The following is a 23392-nucleotide window of genomic DNA, read 5'->3' as shown; positions in this document are numbered from 1 at the left end:
CAACCGAGCGAGCACACACACACACAGCGCAGGGTCCGGGCTGGGGGGGAAATAAGAGGGGAGGGGAATTCTCCCTTTCCCCTGCCCGCCGCTCGGTGGGGGGTGGGTACTCCCTCCAGCAGAGCCGCTCTCGATCCGAATGAACCCTGCTTCGTTGCCATGCTGTAATATGCCCTCGCCCTGAAATCAACCAGCCGCCATAACAGACCATCTATTCCCACCCCCCGGGATCCCTGATTGCTCAGCGCCCTGGCGCAGCGGCAATGCCCCCTCTCCGCCCTGGGGTTCCCGGGTAACCCCCTCACCCCACTCCCGGGCCAACTCCGGGCCCTGGGCTCCGCTTACCGTTATGTGGGGGATGCTCTTCTTGCCCTGGTAAGACATGCTGCCTCCTGTGAGCCCTGCGCGCACCACGCACCCCGGGAACAGCACAATGCAGAGATACGGGGGGAGGGGGGAAGCTATTCAATGGAGGCAGCGTTTCCTTCCCGGGAAAGGCAAATCTAGCCCCCTTTTTTCTGTGGCAATAACACAGGGGCGCGTCTCCCCGAGGGAGTTGGCCAGAGCTCAGTGCAGCGGCTGCAGCAGCGCCCTCCCGGCTGCAGAGCGGAGCAGGATTCGCTCGGCGCAACCCAGGAAGCGTTTCCTTTCCCTTCTGTCTCTTCCCCCCCTCCCCAACCCATCAATCCATCTGTGGCCTCCAATACCGGGGCTGGAAAACGCCGTGCCCCCACCTAGCACCGGGCCGACCCCGAACGCTTGCTCTCCCCGAGACCGCGTCTCTGGCTGTATTTCTACCAGGGCTGGGACAAAGCACCGCTGCCCCGGCTGTCACACCGTGTGAATGTCCCCTCCCTGTCTGCACCGATAACGGGCGAGAGACCCAGGGGAAAGCACACTGCAGCGCAGATGGGCTAGAACAGGTGGGATTCACGTGGTTCTCCCTCATTGCAGAGAACTCAGCAGATTGCTGATTGAAGCCTCTCCTTTCCCGTATTTCACCTACATTGTTCCCCTAATGGCTGCTGAAGGCTCCTAAAGGGACCAGATTAAGGGAAGTCAAAGGCTCAGACACTGACCCAAAGTTTGAATCCTTCCAGAAGCCCTTCCATAAAATGAGGTCTGGATCCATGCCAGCATTAAATTGCACCGAGTCATTTTTAAAGTCAGGACACCTCCCTGACACTTTATCACTTTTCCACTGAAATCTGGCTTCAGTGCTTAAAGTTCCAGCCCAGGCTGCTGGAGGTGGAGATGGGGGTGTGTACGGACTGGATATTGCTGCAGGTTCTCCTCCCCTCTTCCCACGCCATCTTCCCCTCCCCTTCAGGAAAGCCAACCCATTATTAATCTGCAATCACATAAATACATAATTCCTGGGCAAGTTGCCTGATATGTGCAATTTTAAATAGGAGGCAGAACTCAGGAGGGAAGAGTACAAAGCACATGCAATGAGGCACCATCCCAGTGCAGGGAGGATTATTATTTTGACATAAAGTTGAGGTAATTAATATGAAATAGACAGGGAAGGGATGACTGCAGCACAGCTGGGAGCCCTTTGCAATCAACCAAACCTCTATTCAGTATTTAGTGATTCCAGTTTTTCAAGTCACATATTTAATCTAACACAAAACTACCTCTAATGACCATTACCACCTTTATGCTCTGTCCTATGACTACAAACCAGGAAAGTGTACCAGATCCTGGCTCAAGACAAACAAAAGAGATTTTCGCTCCTAGGTTGTAAAAGAAAATAAATCTTATTGACAAATATTCTGGCTGTGTGTGTTAAAAGCCAAATGGGGTGAAAAGTAGAAGGGATTTATTTTTGTTTGTTTGGGGTGTCTATGTATGGAGATCAAATGTGTTCAGATGATCCACTTACCAAAGTGAGAAAATAACTGCAAAGGTCTATTTATTTAGAGAGGAAATAATATTATAATAATCTCCTAGGAAAACCAGTCTCCTGTGTGCTGTGATGTAGAGGTGTTTTATTTATGACCTCTGCCACAGGCTTGTATGCTACAGAAGTGGGATTACTCAGACTGCAAGAAGCTACTGGTTAGAGAACTCAACTACATTTCTAATTTCCTATTTTATCTTGGTATAGTCTTTGTCCTGCTCCAATGAGTGGGAGGAAAAATTGAAAATCGCTTACCACCACGGAAATAGAGGTCAACCAATTCAGAAATCAGGCCATTATCCAGTGCTTAGCTCAGCAGTACAGATAGACAATTATCGTTGCTTTAAAGGAAATGCCTGAGCTTGGGACCCCCATTCTGTTTGGCTACAGCTATAAACAATCTGCTAAAGATACAATGAAACCACAGGAGGATCCAGGTGGTTTGAGATCAGCAGTAACTGAGCAAATCTCACAATATAGACAGGACGGGGAGAGAGGGGGAGTTGGTGTATGTAGAGGTGGGTGGGTGCCTTTTCCAGCGAAAGGAAAAGTGAAACTGACAGCTCCCAAATTAGGATAGGCCCCTCAGCTCAGAGATTTCAGTTTAGGACTGAGCTCCCGGCTTTGTTATGCTGGATGGCACCATCCAAGACAGCCTTGTGGAATCTGTGCCAGCGTGTTTGTAGATTCTGAATACGGTCCCTTTTAAAGAGCCATTAAGGGTTTAGAACATTAAAGTGTGTGTGTGTTCCAAGCTAGATTGTACAGGAGCCCTTTGTAAGAAATATTTCCCTGGGAAAAACTGCCACGACCTCTGATTTTTTTTTTTTTTTTGATTATTTAGATTTTTAAAAAGAAGCCGAAGGAGTGACGTCCCATGCTTCAGAAGATGCGGTATTCCTGAGCCCTCTCGGGCTGCAGTAACAGCATCCTGGTGTATTTATTCTGCACATAGGCGACCTGCAATGCCGAGCCTAACCTGGGATATATGGCAGTTATGCTCAAACGGGTGATCCCTGCAATAGCCCTGGAGCTACCGGCAAGCCGCAGTAAAGCTCTGCAGCAGGGCTTGTGCTGCATAGGTTGGGAACCCAACACTCTTTGCTGTTGCAGTTGTGACACTCCTGATGCCGAGGGCTCGTTGGCGCTGTAGCCATGAATGGGTTCTCTCCCCCTGCCAGCGCTCGGTACCGAGACCCTGCCACCCCCCTGTCCCCCCCCCCTTACCTTCCCATTGTCCTGGCCCTGCAGCAGCTCTTTCCCCGTCGGGTATTTGATCTCGATGCCCGGGGTCTTGTCGTCCCGGTCCCCGGGGGAGCTGATCACGGAGCCGGAGACCTCGCTGACATCGCTGGCGGTCTCACTGTAATTGTCCCCACCATCCAGCATCATGTCGTGTCTGCTGCCGCTGCGCGGGGTCCGGGAGCCCTTCTTCCCCACGCTGTAGGCATCGAAGTCGATGGTTTTGTTCTCGTAGGCCCCCTCCACCGAGGCGAACATGCCCCCGTATTTCTGCCGGGGGGTCTGAGCCGTGGTGCCCGGCCTGGCCAGATACACGGGCAGGTCGTCTTCCTTGTTCCAGGTCCTCTTTCTCTCGGCCATTCTCGCTCTCTCCCAGTCTCTCTCCCTCCCCCCAGTTCCTCTGCACCTTCCACTACCGGGATCGGCTGCTGGCGACCATAAACACGAGTGAACGGATGCAGCAGCGCAGTGGCAGAGCTGGAGTTGGCTGGTGGGATCTGGGAGACGCAAGCCCCCCACCCGCGAAGAGAAATCTCACGGGGGGTTTCCAAACAGCCCGGGCAGTAGGCAGCACGTGAACTAAAGTACAAAGAGAACGGGGGAGAGGATGGCAGCGCTAGGCGATTGGAAAGCTCAGGGCGAATAGGAAAAGCACCGCACTAGCCCGCCAGTATAAAGAGCGGTCCAGGGGGAGGGGGAAACCCCTCTGGTGAACACCCCCCAACCTGTGCAAAACGGACCCTTCCTGGCTACCCGCTGCAAAGATTGCGGATCCCTGCCGCTGCCTGGCTCGCAGTGAAGCGCTGGGGATGGAGTTGCGCCCACCGACCCACCCACTCGCACTACCCGCTGTCTCCAGAGGACGATACCGCGGTGCTGCCGCACTTGGAGAGGCGAAGGCTTCCCAGCGAGGGGGTGAGGGAGTGTGCAATGGGCAAACCCACAGCAAAGCACCTGCTGGCTCCTTCTTCTTTCAAAGGATCTGGACTTGGTGCCAGATCTCGCCGGGAAGCCTTGATCTTTGTAGTAACTTCGGGTTGGCTGCTGCTCCCTCCCCCACAGCAGAAGTTGGTCAATTGCAGCAGCGAAGATTGGCCTTCTGTGGCAATAGGTGCAGAGCAGGCGGGGGGAAACCCACGCACAGCTCCGGGTTCCTGAGCAGGGAGGGGAAAATCTGCTGCTCCTTTCGGCCGCTTCCCTGTTTCTCTCTGGTAGCAGCAGCAGCTGCAAAGGGAGGAGGGGGCGATATCCGCGCGCCCGGCCGCCGCTCGATCTCCCTGTCTAGCCTCAGCCTGGAGGCGGCGGTGGGTGAGACTGAAGCGTGCAGGGGAGGTAACCGCCGCGCCGCTGCTGCCTGCCTCTGACACGGAAGTAATAGCACCCGGCGCTGGTGCGAGCTGCACTGCAAATCCTCCCCGCCAGCAGCCCCCTGCAGGGAGCGGCCGCGACACTGAGCTAGGAGACTGCGCCTGCAAAACTGCCCCGGGGAAGTGGGCGGGGAGGGGAGCGGACAAAAGACTGGAGCGTTAGGAGCAGAATAATGCACCGACTATCACTGCCCCAGGCTTCCCGCTGTCTGCAGCCAGAGCCGCGAGAGCCTGGCTGGGAGCTGTCCCTTCAGCACCTCAGTGACCAACCTTGCTGCAGCCCCAGGCCTGTGCAAGGAAAGATTTACAGCCCAGTTGCACAACGGTGGTTGTTCTGCTGGTAGAGAAATAGACTTTGGATAGAATCTCACTGCAGTAAAGTGGACTTTCCCTAAACGAGCGTCTGTTCTTAAACCGTACAAGAGTCCGAGTGAAAGAAAACAACAGGAAATACAACACAGGGCTGGCAAATAGGTAGACACACAAACACAAATATTTGTAATAGAGTTGCGCCTTCTTATACCAAGGATGAATTGGGTCCGTTATATTTAAATCACGACTAATCATTTCTTCTGATAACGATTTTTTAACTGCCATTGTAGTTAACAAGGAGTGAATTATGACCCCGATTTCCAAAACAAATTAGGGGACATTTTTGTAAAGCAGGCCAGGTTGAGTGCCTGTCACTGCTTTATGTAGACTAGTTCAGAAAGTCTAGCTTTTACATCCTTAGGTAGATTTCAATTACAAATGTGGTATAAGGTAAGTAACTTAAAACAATGATATTTTTCTGACAGTCAAAACTGTTTTCATAAACCTTGGAAATGCCCTTTGTACCGCAGCAGTTGCCTAAGGGATATTCTGTACCGCTCTGCACTTGCACAAAATGCTGCTGAGATTGATTAATAGGCTAAGTGAAGCTGAAGCATTTAATCAATCACAAAAGCTATTGATTGTTGGTATACAAGGAAACAATAAAAAGCAACAGAGAGTCCCATGGCACCTTTAAGACTAACAGATGTATTGGAGCATAAGCATCTGACGAAGTGGGCATTCACCCACGAAAGCTTATGCTCCAATACATCTGTTAGTCTTAAAGGTGCCACAGGACTCTCTGTTGCTTTTTACAGATCCAGACTAACACGGCTACCCCCCTGACACATGAAAACAATAGATATGTTTGCTATTATACAACAACCACAATACACTCACCCTTTAAATGTCTGAGGTCCTTAAAGCCATTCCTGGTGGGCCACAAACTGAAAACTATTGAGGATCAAACGTTCTACAGGCCACAGAAGTGGAAGAGTAGGGGTGAAACAATGCCCCCACCCCCCATTGAAGTCAATAGTAGAAGTCCCCTAGGAGTCTGGGAAGGAAGTTAGTTCAGGGGACTAACCTTCTAACCTTCTCATACATACATTTCTACAAATTGAAAATGTATATGAAGTAATGATATAACATACCAAGTCCAGATATAACATTTCAAAGGAATTTCTCTCCTGGACACTCTGATTTTTGCTCTCTTGGACTTATCAGTAACACTGGGAAATTGGCTAGATTGTTTGTATAACTGGGGCTGGGATGTTAACTACTGATAGTGAACTGATGGTTAACTAACTGATTGTTGTGACAATCACAGAGGGAAGGAGTGAGATAGTTAGACACACATACTCCTATCTTTTCAGAACTGGCTTTCATAAGAGTTGCATCATCTATTAACCCCCATGCTATAAAATATATATCCTGTAAGGATTTCACAGGTTTTTAAAGAAATAATTAAAATTATTTCTAGGCTGTGACTTACTGAAATACTTCTCTTGTATAATGGGCAGAAATTGATTTTTGTTGAGGGTAGCTTCAGGGCTTATTGAGCAAGGTGAAATCTTGCTCCCAGGGATAATAAATCTTCATATTCAGTGAAACATGAGGTCAGTGTGTGTAATACTACATACATTCTGAATGTCTTCTTCATAAATAACAGGAAAGTTCTCCAGTAACATGTAAAGGTGTAATTAATTTTCCTTTCCAATTAATATGCTAGTCATGAGAGGAAATTAGACCTCCAGAAAAAAATATTTACCTTTGATGGGCCAATCAGGAAGCAGAGATGTGCATATTTTTCTGGTTGACTCAAGGATGAACATTATCTTTTTCTAAAATCATCTAAAGCCACCAGGGATGTATATATGTGATCTGATGGTTAAGGCTTTTAGAATTGTTCACTTCTATGGAGGTAAACAATACAAACTTTTTGACTAATCTAACATTTTCAGGTGAGTGTGAACCAGGAGTTTTCTCTGGTCCACAGTAATAAATAATGTATTATTGCACCTTATAAAATATGACACTAAACCAGTTGGTGCTTTACTAGGCTCATGGCTTTAAAATAGGAAACAATGTTTATACTTCAGAGAAAAAAATCCAGGGCACATAATATTGTCAAAATTGTTCATCGCTTTGAAATTAAAGTCCTTCATAAAAGTAAGTCTCTTGACATTTTATTTTATTAATAACTGTGTTCTAAATGCTCAGATATTTACATGCCTATAGTCCTGTCCTGTCTAAATTGCAGTTTTGTCACAAAGTTTGCACAGGAACAGACCTTACTCTGAGTCACAATCTGGTTCTCAGTTGCCTCCTTGGTTTGTGGGGTTTAGCTAGAAAAGTGTGTGGTATGATGTCAGGTTGTTTAAATATACTACCTTGGTAAAATTCTCTTATGGATGTTGTTTCTAATCTTGTCTAAAGAAAGTTTGGAAAAATGAGGCAAAATTTAAGGGAACATACACACTATGTTTCTACTAATGGACCTCCTATCTATATGTGTATCTGTCATTAATATCAATGACATATGTTCCATTCAAAGGAGGCTAGACACCTGAGGATAGGCAATTGAAGTAACTCATATAAGCAGGTTTGCGTAATTTAAAAATAATTTTTATCTTATAAAAAGCCTGACTGTTGGCAAAACATACATCAGCAGATGCTCAATTTTAATCTTAATACTCTTCAGCAATCAAGGCAAAATTCATGATCTTAAATGGGATTTTCAGGGTCTAAAGGCCTGGTGCTGGCTTCCTCTCTCAGGGACTTGGGAATCATATTTAGAGTTCAGATATTTAAATCTTATGGAGCTATTCTTGCTCAGTGCTGGGCACCCTGCTTGTAGTGGGAATTGACCACAACACAGAATTGGATCTATGGTATTATTTTGAATCCAACAAATGTCCTATAATTAGATCTCCAAGCCCTGCAAAGACTTACATTCACATTTTGTTTTTTGTCCAGTCAGTAGTCTTATCCTGCTAACACTTACATTTGTGCTTAACTTTATAACTCACCATACATCAAATTAAGTATATGTATATTATGCACTGCAGGATTGGGATCTTAGTTCCCTAGTGTGCAGCACCAGGCTTTTAACTTTTCATATAGCCATATAATTCCCTGCCAAACCAACAGCATTTTTTAGAGTTTTATTTATACTGATACTTCAAAAGCTCTATGGAATGAATAACTAATAATTAAACATTTTAAAGAAAGTTTTTAATTTAAAATATGCATACATTTGAATATACAAAATTATGCAAATTATACATTTAACTAACATAGAAAAATACATCTGGATAACAAGATAAAATGTCAACATATTTTACACAATTTTAAGTGATAGTTACAAATCTGTAATAATCATAAGGTAGACTTTGTGACTGCATTACAATTCTGTCCGTCTCCTCTCTAGTTACTTTGAAATTAACATATATGTACATTTCATTACATGAAAGAAATGTCCTAAAATGAAATTCATTGCTGAAAAATGTAAACAAGATGGCTTCAGTGTAACACATCAAAATGATAATAGCATCTTTTATGTCACTCAAGTGAACACAATTAGCTGTTCCATTTTAATTCCTACTGATAGGGGTTTACAAATAAGAGTGTCAAGCTTTCTGCATTTATATACAACAATTTCATAAAGGATCCAGCTGTAACTTTTGGGTAATCTATATCAAACTATGAAGCCCAAGTTTTTTGTGCATTCTTCGGCACTTTTTCAAACTGGTTCTAATTTGTGTCCTTAACTATCAGCTTTTCATGACTCCTAGCTAACATCACACTGTTGTGTAGATGAAAAGCTGATAGGACCTCATCCATTTTTGTGCATCCAAGGCTTTCAATTTAAATTTGGTCCCAAGAGGTGAGACAATATCCATCTTTTTCAATGCAAATAAATACTTCTAAGTCTTTACTCCTTACTTTAATTTACACGGGCTTCATGTGTTCAAAACAAAAGCCAGAAGCCTTATTTATAAACAAGCTACAAAAGTCTGTGCCACGTTGAATCTTGACATTTACAGCGTAAGCCAAGGAGTGATATTATTTACACATTTTCCAATCCACTTTTTTAGTCACAGAAAGCAGACCAGAAGATGACTATTTTGGGGGGCTTTATTTTTTTTCACGTCTGTATCCATCATTGCCAAACCTTTCTTTCATAATAAGTGAAATTCACCCCACACAAGACCACTTACAACTCTAAATTAGTGTTGTCTAGGGCCTTGTGTAGGCGCTCTGCACAGGAGTGAATTTCACCTAATATAAATTAATCTGTCTTTCAACATAGAAAAACAAATCCAAACAGTTCAGATGCTAACATATTTATATTTGGAAATCAGCTGCTACACATGTACAGTTACCCCTTTCATTGCAATTTACATTTACATACCATATTGACATAGCAAGAATCCATGTGACATAGTAACACAATAATGAGCACAGATTTACACCACACAGTAACAACTCTAAATCAAATCAAGCTCTATACTCTCCTTAGTTCCCATCTCCTCTGACCACATTGTCCCTGCTGTGCATAGGCAGTGATGATGAGTTAATGATATTTATATATCATATGTGCTGCACAAGTAAAAGACAGGGTGAAATCATGGCCCCATTGAAATCAATGGGAGTTTTACCATGGACTTCAATGGAACCAGGATTTATGCAGCACATCAGAGCTAAGCTGAACTTTCTTTGTTGGTTTGACTCCAACTTTAACATTCCTAGTTGGCTGATAATGACTTATATCATGGATTCCAATGGTAGAATTTGAAGTCGATGTTTTAGTTTTGTATCCTACTTTGGAAACAGCAGTAGATTTTGTAACCTAGGATATGTAAAGGGACAAAAATTCCTGTCCATAATACCATGACTACTGATTTCTAATGCAAATATGTTTGGAGTCCAAGGCACAATATGTCTTAAAGGAATTCTGCTGAATCAGGAAAGAGGTCTGAATAAGTTACTATAATCCCAAAGTCTCTTCTCCCTCTGGCTCCTTAAGGCACTAAAGGATTTCCAAAGGATTAGCTGCAAAAGCCAACATGCACATGTTTTTTCCACCAATGCAAATTCAAAATACTAAAATCCTTCACCTACATACTAGAAATACTGTAGATTTATGAAATATAGATGAGAATTTCCACTTTTTTAGGCCACAAATATCAATGATGCCTTAATAGGAGGTTTATTTTGAGAATTATATTGTGTGTATAAAATATTTCTTAGCCAATTGTATTAGCATACATTTAACATAATTATCATTCAGTGATTCAATCACTATATTTCCAGCATCTGTCAACTGTGTTGGTGCAAATAACAGAATTCAATTTTCCAAGGTGATATAAGGACCATTGGTTGATTAGAAATATGTCATGAGTTATATTTTTAACATCTTGTAATGCTCTGCACAGTAGAGTGTATGGTAATAAGTGAATTAAGAAATAAACCATATTTTATATTTTAAAATGTCCAGTTTGTCAATTCTGTGTATTTTGTTGAAAGTGAGAACAAAGGAGTATATTGACATAGGAGGACTTAGTAGCAGCATCTTAACATTAATTGCAATTAATTTGGTCAGAAATTTGGTGCATATAAATCAAGCCAACCAAAGTGCCCAGTTTTACATTTTGAGAAGCAGTTTACTATACACAAGAAAAGCAGCACCTTGTCAAATACAGATAATCAGTAGCTGTTCCATTTTATCCTGTCTGAATTTATCACACACCTAAGCAGGTCAGCCTACTAGAGAGAGAGGCAAAAATAGTTCCTTTGTCCTGCACAAAGTTTGCTTAGTGAAAGCATTTTGAACTGAACAGATTCTATAATAACTAGACACCGTTTTTTTCTGCTCACCACAAGGCAATTGGAAATTAATCATTATGCTCTCTGCCTTGTCTAACCACAATCAACAAACTCTCATTAATAGCTTTGCTGCTTTATTATTATCATTTGAGTTAAAGATGAGATTTTAATTCCAAATCTTTTGACACACAGAATTAATCCACCCATCTACTAGTTTAATGAGCTAATAGTCTTTTATAATATGGAAGACAATTTTGATATTAGGAGGTGTGCAACTTAACAGAGGTGAATGTGACATGTGCCACAAAAGAAACATAGCACAATCTATATTCCTTATGCTAATCATTTTTTTACATGGAGTGAATGGCTGAAGGCCTGAGACACTAAAAAATGAACACGTTCATTATCAACATTTATATTTCATAGTGGGAGACTGTTCATAAATGCCAGGAAACATGCATGATGTCTTAGTTTAACACTTCATTCAAAAATAAGAATTAGGGTCTAATTGTATGCATGTTTTGCAAATGATATATGTGTTGCTTCTCTTCAGGTGGTACAGTATGCTAATGGCAAGAAACCCACATATGACACCGATTTATTTTAAGAGCGCTTAGTAGTAGTTAAGCTGCAAATGTTGCCATGCCAACTTGTCAGTTATTGCTAACCATAATCTAAAAATGCACATAAAATTAAACTGAGATGGGTTTCCTTATTTTATTAGCCACGTTCCTCTCTTCAAAGAATTTCTGAAATTACTGGGAGACTAACCACTGTAGAGCTCAGCACATTCTAAAGGTTAGCTCAATTAAAATAACATAAATGAAAGTTTGCAAAATAGTTATCAAAACTGACAGTGCATTACACAACAAGGGGGAAGTTATGTAAATTAGTACCAAATTTTACTCCCATTCAAGTCAATGGGAGTTTTGCTATTGAATTCAACAGGAGCATGCACAAGCCATTGAAGTAGGACTGTAAACACTCATATGTACCCTTACACTCCAGTCTCCTGTGTGCAAGTACATCCAACATATCTTCATGTGCAGATAGATACAATAATATGTGCTTACCCACTTTGGACACATCAGTGTGTGTTCTGCATGCATTGTTACCAGTTTGTGGACGTGCACACACAGGACCTGATTCAGCAAAGAACATAAGCACGGGAGTAATCCAACTAAAAATCAAAGGGACTGCTCACAGGATTGAAGGTAAGTATGTGCTTATGTGCTTTACTGAATTAAGGCCATAGGGCACAATCCTTCCAACTTCTGAGTGCCTATAGGTCTGGGATGAGTATGACACTTACTCCAGTGGATGTTGAAGGCACTCGGCACCTTGAAAATTGAGTCCATCTACTGCCATATCCTGAGAGGTGCTATGCACCCTGAACGCCCATAAAAAACAGTGGGATTGAGGTCCCATGTGACCCTCATATATGCAAGCTCCCTATAACCACATATGTAGGCATCCAAAGGTTGGGATTTGAGCAAAATATGAGAATTTCCTAAAAATGCATTAAAATATTAAGATTCTGTAAAAGATCTATATTTGATTGGTTTGCATCACCAACTTCCAATGAAGGATGAGGGTCAGTAAGTCATTGTTGCTTCTCAGTTTTTTCCTTAACAAAGCAGCTGTGGAGGCTGCCAGACTAGACACACCCTTTGTGATACCTTCAGCACTGCATTGCTTTTTCTTTGCAGGTCTGATTCATTCTTCCCTGAATAAAAAGAAGGAAAAATACAAATCAGTAACTATAATGCTATGAAATAAATATGCAGCTAGAGTTCCACATTTTATTTATACAGGGATGTTATTCAAATAAGGCCAGGACAAAACATTTGATAATAAACATTACATTATTTCTAGTCTTGTATAGCATGTCTTGGCATTCATAGGACTCATAAGCTCTAGGCAGACTATGATCAATGGCAATATTGACTGGTTTGGAGACAACACAAATACACTGAAAATGGAGTTATCCCGAATACTTGTATTCTCTAACCGATTCTGGAAGTTTTAGGGTAGGAGACTGCTTCTTAACCTTGGCCAGATCACTACCACCGTTTCCCTACCAGAGCCCACTTGACAATGCAGGAAGGACAGGATGGTCAATCTCCTGACACCAGTTTGCCATCCCCAAATTGAGATCTCCTGAAGTAGGATTAACTGTGTTGAAGATTCTTAAGTGAAACTCACCCCTGTGCAGCAGGCTAGCAAAAGTCCAACGCAACACATAAGTCTCACTTTTTAAATCCTCAAATTAGGGAGTATGTAGGACTTAAGTGGTTCATTGGCCTTGAGTTGGGTCCCTTAGTGCTGAGCAGGGGGGCAGTCCCGATTTTTGGAAGCACAGGTACCCTGCCCTCATTAGCATGACTTCACACATATGGTGCATGTGAGGTCTCAGTGTATGGAGGACATCATTTTATTCTACAAAATGGCATCCTCCATGAGGCTGCAAGGAGGATGCCATTTTGTTTCTGTATAATTGCTGGAATGGCATTCTGGCCCCAATACACCGCTGCTGTTGAGTGGTCACATAGGCTCAGAGTAGCACAGATAATTCAAAGGCTGGATCTAGGCTATAAACAAACAGTCTTTGGGACTGCTTTCCTCTTTAAGCACACACAGGCTTTTGGAGTTCCTTCTCATCTCCAGAAGAAATAAAGCAAAGCTGGTGAGCAAACGGCTATGAAAACACAGTCTTTGGGGACTTTCTCCTCTTCTTTGGATTACAACCTTTCTGGGAAGACTATAGTCAAACCTAGAACAAATAAAACATACTTACAACATCTTAGATATTACAGCACTCACCGTCGGCAACTACCAAGAGATGTTTTCATGTCACCATGCACCCTGGTATCATCTAATACATATTTACTAATTATTAACCCAGAGAAGTATCTGATATCTTAGTGGCAGAGCCAGTCTAACATTTTGAAATCAGTCTGCAGAAGTATTTTTCATTCACTTCCTTTTATACATAACTAAAGCCGCTCCTCTGTGATCTCATCATTATGCACAGGACCAACCTGAGGATTTGGGGGAGGATCAGTCAGATGATTATGTGGCCCTCTTAAAATCTAGTCTCATTTTAGAATATAAAGGGGTTGCTCTGTGTGGGCTACTGCTCTTCAGAAGCGGTGCTCAGCTGTTTGCACAGGAATCAATCACAGTTGCCCACACTGACTAGCCCTTTTAAAGGGAAGACTGTCCAAACAGGACTGGGAGGTCTTGGCGCTTCCATGTCCAACATATTCTATGAATCTCCCTTCAACTATCACTGTTTTCTCTTTACTGCTTTTTTTCTCTCTTTCTTTTAATAGCATCTTTTCCTTTTCTCTATCATCTTCTTTTTCACAGTCACTCCATCCTATGTTGCATAGCCCTGTTGCTCATTTCCATGAAACATTGTCTATTGCTCCCTTGATTCTCTTATTTGTTCTTTTTGCCCCCTTTGCATTCCTATCTTTCTGGAATTTCTGCTGCTCACCTATGCACCATTCTATCCCTGCTGATCCTTTTCTCTAAGCAACAATGGCAACATATATCATTATTATAGTGCTTTGCAAATATTAACTAACTAGTCCTCACAGCTGCCTTGTCAGATAGGTACTGCATTTTTGTACATGGTTTGTGGAAAAGGAAAGATATGTTTATGGTGCTGTTTTATCAAATGATAATGCTGACTAAACATTTGCAAAGTGGTTAGGCACACGGGAGCAGCTTTCAATCATAGTACTCAGGAGTATACTGATTTCATATTATAGAACAGAATAGCTTCCTAAGGATTCTAATATTTGTACTTCTGATGTGCTGAAAGCTACTGGCTCCATATTCTTTGTTTGTGCTAGTGCACATTCTTGGGTAATGATGCAAAGGCTAGACTCTTTTTCTGTCCCACCCCAGTACAAGGGCAATCAATTTCAGTCACCAAAATACAGAACTAGTGCAGATGGTCATTAAACAAGACCTCTTTCTCTGTGGCATTGAAATCTTGAAGGGACCTTATAAACTAAAAGATAAGATTGTGCAACTTGATCCCTGCACCCCATCAACATCTTGGGACATTGCAAGAGGGACATGAAAGGATTTTATCACAAATAATAAGTAGGATTATACCACTGAACAAAATAATAATGTTTTAACAAGAAATCACAGGATTAATAGAAAGATAAGAATGCCTGATGTTGAATGGAAAACTGGCTCTGCTAGGTGAATTGCAGATACTTTTCAAGCTGGGGGAAGGGATAGCTCAGTGGTTTGAGCATTGGCCTGCTAAACCCAGGGTTGTGACCTCAATCCTTGAGGGGGGCCCCTTAGGGATCTGGAGCAAAATCAGTACTTGGTCCTACTAGTGAAGGCAGAGGGCTGGACTCAATGGCCTTTCATGGTCCCTTCCAGTTCTATGAGATAGATATATCTCCACATTTTATTATATTATATTTTTACATAAGGATTATCTCCATAATATGCTTGGAATTGGTATTTGGATTATTTCTCACATAATAAAAGCTAGGGTCAGCTTTCATTTGCTCACCTGACATTCTCCAAACCTTTAATGACCTCTGTGTTTGTTAGCTGTTTGCACTTATTTGCTCCAGCTGTTCCTCCTCCCTCAATGTACTATACCTGTGAAACATTTATAAAGATGTTTTCAGGAAATTTGAAGTTAAAGGATGTCAACATTTCGTCCCCCTGAAAATTTCCTTTTTTGTGGAATTTCAGGTGAGTGACTGTGATGGGGCCACTTGCCTCTTGTGAATGCCTCCTTCTGGCAGTGTGTGTGCCTGCACTCTTTGCTTTGTGCTGCTTGTCTGTCTAAAAGAAAAGGGAGTATGTGCTGCTTGTCTGTCTAAAAGAAAACTGCACAACAAAAGGAGCATCTGCAGCAGCAAAGCTGTCTGTTCCCAAACCCCTCTCAGAGTGTTTTCAAAGCATTATTGATTTTTGGAATTGTTCACGGCACACACACTCATGAGACTTAAGGTGATGACTAAATACCTCTTCCTTTGTAGATAACTATAAATATAAGGCTTATTTAAGATCCTAAATGATGGCAAAATACAGAGGCATGCTTTTTTTTCTGACTGTGTCAGAGAGGACAAAGTGCAGCCACTCCCTCTGAGAAGTGGGATCAAAATGGCTTCTGCTGACCCTTCCTAGTATGTGAGGTAGGCTCAACTCAGCAGTAAACAAGAACAAAACAGCATGTGATTCTAACCATTTCACTTCCGTTGTGTGATCAACCCCAATGAAAAACTTTCAATTTGGAATGCATTGGAACGCTGCCTCACAATGGTGTCAGACACTTCATACATTTAGAGCCACCTTCATCAGTATGTTCCCAGTGGTGTGTGCGGCTCTATGTATAAATAGCACCCATAAAGCCATCTTCAAGCCAGCTTTCCAGCTGCTTTATGTCACTAGAGAGGTGCAAACAGACCGCAACATACCAGTGAATCTGGCTCTTTATGTTAAACATTGATGAAAATAACACTGCGGTGACACTTTTTTTGAAGATACTGAAGGCTCAGGAAGCAGTTCACACTTTCTGAACGGCAAATTCCAAGTTTTATTAATTTCCAGTGGAAAGTACTGCTCAGCTTTAGCTCTGCTCTTCCTACGGACTGGAAATGCCTCTCACTTTTGCACCCAATTGAGGCTCACTGGCTTCCATGGCATCACTCCTGATTTACACTAGTGTGAGAGGAGAAACAGGCATTACAGACTTGTGCACCTAATGTCATTTACTAATGGATGCATTGAAAACTCCAAGGGTAGAACAGATATTTTATGCAATACAGCTAACAGAGCTATATTCAGGCACTTTTCCATTTAAATTGCAGAAAAGCAAACTTCTACGTGGCATTATCTTAGTAGAAAAAGATCCAGGGTAAATGATTTCTTACGTGTTCCAGGGTATTTTCAGATATGTTCTAATACACAAAATCTTTGTTTACAATAAATATGATGACCCATCAATGACGAAACGGACAAAAAATGTACAATTGCAAGAAAAGGAATTAGAACAAATCTGTATTTCGTAATGAAACACGTGGGAACGCTTATGTTACTAGTGGCTTATTGATATTTATGAAAACCCTTTGATTTCTTTGTTTCAAAAAATCAAATGGTGTTCCATGTACTCTTTTCATTAGTGGCCTGCTGTTCTTAAACTTCGTTTTTAATTGATGGATTCATGGGAGAGCTCGAGATGTGCTGATTCTCATTAAACTGCGGTAGAAATGTATTGATCCCACTTACAAACAAAGGACAACAAAGCTTGCTTATATTTCACAGAGATGCAAAAGCTTTCCCAGTTGCATCCATGGAAAAGAAAAAAAGCATTGCAGTTGTTGAAATTGTGAATCAATTATCTTTTCCTTTATTAGCAAGGTGTAAGACTATTATCTATTTTCATTTTAAAAACTGCATAGTGTGTAAAGTTTATGGACCTGATTTAAAACTGCTTTACTCTAGGTATATGCCAGTTTGTTCCAATGAAACAATGAAGCTACACTGGTGTAAAACTGAAGTAAAGCAGTGGTGAATAAGGCATTTTTTAGTTTGACTGTGTGTTAAATATGGAAGTTACTTTCTTGTAACTGGAGTTCTTCAAGATGCACTCTGCATATTCACACTCTTGGGGATGGCTCCAATCCAGAGCAGCTAGGTTGGTGGAACCTTCTAGTAGCAGTGCCTGTTAGAGGTGCCTCACATCTCCCTTTCTGTCCCTAATGCTCCCACCACAGCCTGGGCATAGTTACAAGAGGGGTATGGCTCAGTTGCCACCTTGGTTCCTTCCAAACAGTAATGTGGAATACCAAATGATGACACAATTATGACTACAGAGAAGCAGGGAAGGCAGGTGGGCAGCTTGAATATGCAGAGTGCATCCTCTCCAGTTACAGGTAAGGAACATCCACATCTTCTTCAAGTGCCCTCTGCATAGTCCCACTATTGGGAAAGTGTGATGAACAGTATCTCAATAAGGAAGGAAGGACAGAGCCCTACTTGAACAATGATTGAAGTCCCACCCTACCAAAACAAGCACTGGACCTGGATTCCAAATCTAGAGCATAGTCAGTTGTAAAAGTGTGCATTGTTTTCCATATGGCAGCCTTGCAATCTCAACAATAGCAACGTGCTTGAGAAATGCTATAGATGTGGCCACCCCACTGGTACTATGAGCTCTAAGAAGATCAGGAGGGGAAAGTGAAGGTGATCTAAAGCTCTCCTCAATACAAAGTCTGACCCATCTAGACAGTGATTGAGGTGAAGTGGCCCTATCTTTTGAAGAACCTGTATAAGAGATAAACAATTTAGAAGAAGATCTGAAGACTTGGTTCTATCCACGTAACATGAGAACTCTTTTTGTGAATAAGGAATGTACTCTAGCATCTCCCTTACTCATATGAGGTTTCAGGAAAAAATAAAGATACGTTAATATATTGATTTACATTTAAATTGGAGGCAATCTTTGGAATGAATCTGGAGTGTGGAGTAAGGACCACCCTGTCCCTATGAAAAACAGTATAGGGAGTATCAGCCATTAGTGAATGCAATTCACTAATTCCTCTAGCAGCGGTGATATATCAATTGAGTCAATACTATCTTCAACTTCCACAAGGGGACAGGATCTCTAGTGGGCGGATAGAGATTCAATAGACAAACACCTATAGGAATGGTTTAGATAATATAGTCCTCCCATGAGTGCAGGGGACTGGACTAGATGACCTCTAGAGGTCCCTTCCGATCCTACGATTCTATGATTGCTATTCTGAAAGCTATTTTTGTCGAAAGGTGAAAAAAGGAGCAATCTTGTAGTGGATCAAAGAGGGTCAGACATCAATTGAGTCAATACTATCTTCAACTTCCACATGGGGACAGGATCTCTAGTGGGTGTCTAGAGATTCAATAGACCTTTCAAAAACTTCTTCACCATGTTATGTGAGAAAATTGTCTCTCTCTAACCTCTGTATGTACCGATGAAATAGACACAAAGTGTTCTCTAATAGATGACACAGATATACCCTCTTTTTAAGTGTAATAAATATTCTAAGATCATCTGTGTGGGGACTGAAACTGGATTTACATTCCTAATTTCTACCCAAATAACAATTCTTTTCCATTTGCAGTCATAACACCTTCTAGTCGAGGGTTTCCTAGCATTAATAAAAATTTGCTGAACTTCAGTGGAGCAGGAAATTTCTATTTCTGTCAAAGTCATCTTGCCCAAGCTGTTAGATGTAGAGATGCGAGGTCTGGGTGGAGCACTTTCTCCTGTTGCTGTGATAAAAGATCCATTGATAGTGGCAGAGTCTCCAGTAGTTGCCCTTGGATAAGAGGAGTAGGTCGGTGTGCCGTTGTTGTCTTGGCTATTCCAGAGCATTGAAGATCATGCTAGTAAAATTTTGCTTTACTTTGTTTAGAACTTTGGAAACCAAAGTAAATGGGGGAAATGCATATATTAGATCAGATCCATTCCCCCGTTTAGGAGAAAAGTGTCTGTCAAAGACTGGCTGTCCACGCCCGCTCATGAGCAAAACAGAGGGCATTTTGTAGTGAAACTGGTGGCAAACAAATCTATAGTCAAGAACCCCCAATTGAAGATATCCTGAATTACTGGGTTTTTTACAGACCATTCATACATCTGAGATGATTCTCTGCTGAGGCTTTCTCTTAAAAGTGTAAAGCTATCGGGGAAATTTTGTACAGTATGCACCAATCCCATAGTTCTGTCACTTCTTTGCACAGTTGGATCGAATGAGTCCTCCATTGTTTGTTCACGTAATAAACTGCAGCCATGTTGTTTGTGGCAACCTGGATAACTAAATTGTGTATCTGTGAAAGGAATGCTTTTAGGGCCAAATGGATAGCCCACAGCTCCAATACATTTATATTAACTGGTATTCTTTGAAACTCCTTGAAAGTCCTGTACTACCTGAGTGTGGACATGTGCCCTCCAGCCTGTCTTTGATGCATCCATGGTTACTATTAGGCATAAGTCCTAGAAAGCTAGCTGTGGACTGAGTCTATTTTAATTTTCCCAGTGTATCATCTATCTTAATGCTAAATAATCCATTTCCTTTGAAAGGTAAGTCCTCTATTTTAGCCCTGGTGTCTAGTGGAAGAGAGGATGAACATAGCCAGGCATGTCTATGATGAAATATTGCTATTGCCAGCAATCTAGAGGCAGTATCAAACTCTTCACACGGTGCCCTAAAGGCATGTTTGGCCACATTTTGGCCTTCATGAATAATGGGTGATGTTAATTTCCTTTGGTCCTCTGGTAGATGTTTGGTAAAAAGAGACATCTTCTCCCACAATCAAAACTGGTATCTACCATCACAGCTTGTTAGCTGGCTACACACATATTCAAGGATGCAGAAGAAAATAACTTTCTGCCTAAGAGTCTAATTTTCTTCTTTCCTTATCCAATGGGATAGAAGGTTGAAAGCCTGATCTCAGTCTCTGAAGTGTAGGTGCTATGACAAGGGAGTTCATCTGAGGATGCACATGAAAATAAGAAAGCCCGGGTTGTGGAAGTTGATATAGCTCATCAGCGTTTTTGGAAACTGGTTGACATTAGAAGGGTTTGGACCAAAGGGACTTTGCCAGTTGCCATAACCCTTCTAATATGGTCAAATTCAGCATTGATGCCATCCTGTCCACTAACTCATGGAACTGAATTGTGTCCTAAGAGGGAGATGAGGCTGCTGTCATTCCAACATTGTCATCAGGAGATGAGCTGCTTTGCAATTCTCCTGAATCATATGGAAACTCATCTTGTGGAGATCCCTCTTGGTATTCTTCTTCTGAGGTAACCTCCTGTTCTGATGGTCTTGGACCCATGCCTGAAGGATCCTGACCTCTCTGTTCCATAGAATGTGGTGGAATTTGTTCTAGCTCTGGAGAGTCAAGTGATCTAATATGTGTAGAAAATTGAGGAGTTGGCCAATGTGTCCATGGTATCCAGGGAGGCATAGGCCGTAATCTTGCCAGCTTGTCCAGTCTGGTATAGCAGTGTATGAAGGATTTCTGGGATATTTGGGATCCCTCCGCAGAACACTTCTTCCTGGAAATGAACATCCAGTCAACACCCATACTGGATCCAACTCAACCTCTGACCTGATCCCAAAGCCACTGGTGCAACTGTGATGTGGGAATCCTAAACAGAGAAGGCGAGGAACGCTGAGGGGTTTTAGGTGAAAGAGGGAGTGAAGCCAGGGAACTTTCTCTGACAGCCTCTTGTCTAGGTCTCTTGTCTGGTGGAGATTATGTCTCAGTTGGATCCATAGAAGGATACAGATCCAGTTGAATCTGAGCCATCAGTGCATCAGTGATCCTTTGTTGATGGCTTTGATTTTAGGCCCATAGATTTGGACACAGGTCTGGAACTGGAGACCCTGAACTCTGATTCCATCCCATATGAGTGACCAGAAAAGCTGCTAGAGATATGCTTAGCTTTCTTAGAACTCCAGAAGACGTTCTGAGCATGGACCCTTATGACTCCTGTCCAAATCCAGGGCTGGTGTAGGTTGTACCTTGGCTGAGGTCATATCCAAGGATCTGACCATCGGAGCTTCAACTGACTTGAAATCGCAGTCTGGCACCAAAGCCAAAGCTCTTATCACAGATCTGGATGACTTCTTGGATCTGGAAGTAGACACAGCTGACTCCATTCTCCTACTTTTTCCGCCGGATCCCTTTGAGGTCTCAGATCTGGCAGGCATAGCAGTTAGTGCCTCCTGTAACAGAAGGAGCTGCAGTCTGTTTTGTCCTTCCTTCCTGGCTCAGGGGGTGAATGTGCTGCATATTTGGCAGCATGCCAGTCAGTGTTTTTCACACAAGCATTTCAAGCATTGTACATGCGCATCAGAGGAAGGAAAGACTGCCGGACATGGCCCATATATCTTGAAGCTGTATTCCCTTGTCCATCATAGTTATAATCGATTTCTAGTCTAATTAACAAAAAGAAATTTTGTTATAGCTATAAACTATACTAATTACTTAACTACTAAATTCTTACAGTATCTACTCATCTAAAACTATTACTATCACTAGCCTATTTATTTATTATCTGTGTATTTTAGTTTAGTTTAGGCTATGGCAGAAACTATAGAAAGAAGCAGATGTAAGATAGTTCATGTCCTAATGCTGCAGCTTTTGGAAGGAACTGAGTCAGCAATGGCACCAATGCCCCTCCTATAGACACCTCCCATGTCTGGCGCAAGTGCTAGGGACAGTAAGGGAGGGGCGAGGGGCTTCCAATGGGCACTACTGCTAGAAAATTCCACCGTCCTAGCTGCATGGGATCAGTGCATCCCCAAGAGCAGGAATATGCAGCGGGCTCTCGAGGAAGAAATGTTTGTTCTTTAAACAATGTCATCAGATCCAAAGTACGTAAAAGTTATGAACAGTGCCCCCATTGCTCAGGTTATGGAAATCTTTGGGTAAAATATCATGCTCTCTAATTTTCATGTTGCTTGAAGAAGAACAATTCTTATAAAGTTCTAATTGGGGCTGGATGAACACAGTAAAAAAAAAAAGAAAAAAAAGGACATGCAAATATCCTCACAAATTTGCATGAACAGTGAAATTCACTTTGGGTCAATTGCCATTCTATAAGTGCTACCTACCTTTTTTTTTTTATCAAGTTCTGCGAACGTGCATAGGACAGATACATTTGTTTGCAAGAATATCTGTGAAAGTGGATATTCTTGCAAATACTCATGTATGCGTGCTGGGGCATAACAGTAAAGCTGGAAATGCTTGCAAAGCAATCCATGATCACTTTGATTTCTATCCTCTTGTTTTTGAACATTTCAGTCTTTTTAAACAGCAAATAGAAACAACACCATGTGACTCAGGTGACCAATCACCAGCAAAAAATATTTGAAGATGCAGTTAAGGCAGATAGTTTGCAAACAACACAAAGACTGAAATACATTTATGTAAAGCGATAAAAAAAATGAAAATAAACAAATTAACAAAAAATCAAAGATTCTTTGAAGATAATTTTGATGCAAAGGAAAGGGCTAGATTCAGATAAAAGAATGTTCACTATATGTTCACCCAACTCTATGTCTAATTAAAGAGCACCCCTATTCCATCTTGAAATAAGACTCAATTAAGACATCCTTGCATTCAAAGTATCCTACCATGGGTCCCCTGTTCCTTTACTAATTTCATTTTCATGTAAAGCCATCACTCCATTTTTATACCATAGATCATTTATTAGTCTTGAAAACTCTATAGATGTTTACTAGGTATAGTTTGGATTTTTTGTTGTTGTTCCAAAGGTAAATTAAGGACATGGATCTAGTGTTATTTACTCTCATTAAAACAATTATAATGGATTCAAAGGCTAACAACCACATATTAACCTCATACAACAGATAAAATAACAGTATGGCACCACTTACACGTGAGACATAACTTTTGTAAAAAGAAAATACATCTCAGAACAGTGAGGTATCCAAGTATAATAAAAAAAATAAATTCTAACTGGATTACATTTTTAAATCAAAACTGTGACTATCCTAACACACACTGTTACAAACAGGATTATCATAAAATAACCCATCAAGATGGTAATAACAACAGCAGCAGCAACAAATACCTGAAATATCTAGCGTGTTTCATTCTAAAGGACCCCAATGTGCTTTACAAGTTTAAACTAACATACACACCATATTTTATTCAGTGCCAAAATGCAAAT

General features: G+C 41.8%; 1 protein-coding gene across 2 annotated transcripts in view; it reads right to left on the bottom strand.

The window, feature by feature from the left end:
• The window catches only part of CRMP1 (collapsin response mediator protein 1), a 57952-nt gene extending 53484 nt beyond the window's left edge, over nucleotides 1-4468 (bottom strand). The window contains exon 1 of one of the 2 annotated variants that reach the window (XM_054030873.1): nucleotides 3131-4468. In XM_054030873.1, coding sequence (XP_053886848.1) covers nucleotides 3131-3505 — 375 coding nt within the window. In that variant the 5' untranslated portion in view covers nucleotides 3506-4468. Of the gene's footprint in view, nucleotides 1-345; nucleotides 600-3130 lie in introns of those variants that run through there. The other variant, XM_054030874.1, reaches the window with a different exon arrangement.
• Nucleotides 4469-23392: the final 18924 nt, after the last annotated feature.

Source organism: Malaclemys terrapin, chromosome 5 (assembly GCF_027887155.1).
Source record: "Malaclemys terrapin pileata isolate rMalTer1 chromosome 5, rMalTer1.hap1, whole genome shotgun sequence".
Taxonomy (NCBI): Eukaryota; Metazoa; Chordata; order Testudines; family Emydidae; genus Malaclemys; species Malaclemys terrapin.
The sequence above is the reverse complement of the archived record's forward strand: the minus strand, read 5'-3'. Positions and strand labels throughout refer to the sequence as shown.